This window comes from Arachis ipaensis, chromosome B06, assembly GCF_000816755.2.
Source record: "Arachis ipaensis cultivar K30076 chromosome B06, Araip1.1, whole genome shotgun sequence".
Classification (NCBI taxonomy): Eukaryota; Viridiplantae; Streptophyta; class Magnoliopsida; order Fabales; family Fabaceae; genus Arachis; species Arachis ipaensis.
This window is the reverse complement of record NC_029790.2, coordinates 3,994,942-3,997,855: the sequence shown is the minus strand read 5'-3', so window position 1 is coordinate 3,997,855 and position 2,914 is coordinate 3,994,942. Positions and strand designations below refer to the sequence as shown.

Below are 2,914 nucleotides of genomic sequence, written 5' to 3'. Positions count from 1 at the left end.
TACTAGATCATATATATATATATATATATATAATTTTAGATTTTTTAATATATATTTTATATATTCTATGCATATAACTAGTTTTCAATAAACACATAACATAATTATTGTTGAAATTACTGCTTAATTATGAGCCTTCAGGTACTAGCTAGCTAGTTTCTTATTTTTTATAAGGATCCAAATTTGATCCTCAATTTTATCATGGCATATATATGTATTGTTAATTAATTAAACTCGTGCATTATTGAGGTGGATTTATAAGTGTTTGATAATTTCTCACTGTACCATTTGAGTTGTTTTTTGGATTTAGATTAGATGTTTTGTTTAACTTTAATACATGGATGTAAAATTTTTCTTATCTTAATAAAAACAAAATATAACACGTTTTTCTCTTTCATATTTTACGAATCTATAAAAATATTCTCTTTAATTAGATTCTTCTAGTCACCAAAAAAAAAAAAACTCTTTTAACTTCACAATAGTAGATTAATTTATCTAAGCTAGTACTTTAATTTATACTATATAATATCAGTTTTATTAGTTATTCATCATATCTTTGAGATGCATGCATATACTGATTAACATTTTAAATTACTTTAATTTGTGCAGAATCTAAGTGACAAACGGGCTAAATGCAAGTGTATAAGGATGCAGAAATCAGATTCTTCAAAAAAATTTTGACCTTCTTCCGGCGCTGAAAAGTGATAACTAGTTATCTAGAAAGTAAAGCTAATATATCAGATACAGTTGTATGTTGTATGTCTATTATTGCTTGGATATATCACTGCCATTGAATCAAATATTTCATTTTCTAATTCTGTATAGAAGATTTTCTTATAATATATATTGTATTCATTTTGATGTTATGTTATTTAATTTGGACTTGTTATAACGAGGATGAAACTATATAGAAGACTACTAGCTACTTACTACTATTCAATTAGAGCATTTCAATTGCACATTATATTGTTTAGCTACTTTTCCAAACGAATGTAATGATGATAAGGTCTACCTTAAGGACAACTTCATAAAAGAAGCATCAATATTATTGACCTTTTTTAAAAAATAAAAATAAAAAGATAATATACAAGCTCTAAAAATGTGTATTATGTTCATATACACCTAAAAATTTATTAAGCCTAAGAAATTACCATTTAATAGCTATTTATTATTATATGTAAATAATTAAATAGTTGTTTAAATATCATTTTAACTTATATATGTCATGAAATTGCTTATTTCTCACATATATTTCAGGTAAGAAATTACTTTTTAGGTTTGCATAAATTTTACATATTTTTTCTTTCGGCATGAATATTTGTAGTGTGTTAAAAAAAAATTTGGATTAAAAAAATTAAATTTTAAATCTTTATATCACAAATAATTTTTCATACAATGTTAAAAAATTATTTATCCTAAAAAAGTTAAACTAATAAAAAGGCAATATGATTATTTCGAGCAACATATATTGGCATATTGCAACTATATATTACATATATTCTAAAATTATCATGACTGATAATGTTTGAAGAACATAATCTATAGTTTCGATCAGATAATTTGATATGTACTTTAAATTTTAAATGTCTGTGATATAAAAAATTTAAATATTATGATTTTAATGATTTTAATTATTTTACTCTAATAAGAGATTATAAATACCCCATAAACTATTATACTCGTAATATAAAGTGATTTAAAAATTTAAAAATTCTTTTGGTTTTGTGATGAAAACCATGGTGTGAAAAAGTAAAGTTGAGTGAGTCTTTTGATTCAATTTTTAAATTATGGTGTGAATAAGTTAGGTTGAGGAGTTGCTTTTTTGTTAAATCAACAAAACAAAATTAAATAGTAAGTAGAGTGATTCTCTTTATAGTCGCTTTCAATCTATCATTTTATTTTCTATTTTATATTTTCAATTTCAATTCATATTTTTCCGTTCAATTTCAGTCCTTGTCTTTTTGTTTATCCTTTGAATTCTTTATCATTTAATAATAAATTTTAAGTATTAAATTAACCCTTATTAATTTATATTTGTTCTTCCTGTATCTTTACAAAAAAAAAAAATTTAGTGTCTCTCGCGTCATTTTTTATATTCTTATCGTCCTTGTCTTCCATGTTTGTGTTTTGTTGTTGTTTTATGGTTCTTGTTGATTTTATTATTTAAAAAAAATAATAAAAAAAGCATGCAGTGCAAAAAAAAATTTGATCTTTCTTATATTTATCTTTTTCATACATTATTTTTTTACTACAAGATTCGAAGATGAATCTTTTTTTTTAAATGAGGAGAATGATACGTGTTTCAAATATTTGTGATATGAAAAGTTTAAATATTATTTAAAAGTAATTAGTTTATATTTTTAGAATGTTCAATTTAATTTAATATATTCTGATTTTGTTTATTTAATTATTAGATTAAACTTTATATTAGTAGATTTCGAATTTTTTAACCTAATAAAATGTTATAAATACCTCATGTTCCTTGTGTGGTAGGTTGGGCTTGAAGTATAACTCGTTATGTTCAGAAATTAGACATGCCTTCGTTTAAGATGAATGAGGTATATGTTAGATTCAAGAGAAACGACAACAGACAAACACCTACCAACGTTCAAATCAAAAAAGTGTAAGATAATAAAATATATTATATTCAAAATAAATAGCGTATCTTTCAGGTAAATAAGAGTTTTGTATTTATAAAGTTATGTTATAGGCGGTTATATTAGTATTTGTGGAACCGTTGAGAATATTAATATGATTTTATGGTAACTGCATCCTGGTGATATTTGACTTTATACAAAAAGTCTGTTAGAAAAGGAAACGTTCTTTTCTTTTGGCACTGTGTTTATGTATTCTATTCAGATTTCGATATATATAAGTATAATTGGGTGGGTTATGGCTAATAGATCACCTCCTA

The 2,914-nt window shown here is 23.4% G+C and overlaps 1 protein-coding gene across 1 annotated transcript in view; it reads left to right on the top strand.

Moving 5' to 3' along the window:
• Positions 1–935, top strand: part of LOC107647919 (transcription factor bHLH130) — a 3,075-nt gene extending 2,140 nt beyond the window's left edge. Inside the window, exon 5 of the mRNA XM_016351971.2 lies at positions 610–935. Coding sequence (XP_016207457.1) covers positions 610–681 — 72 coding nt within the window. The 3' untranslated portion in view covers positions 682–935. The remainder of the gene's footprint in view (positions 1–609) is intronic.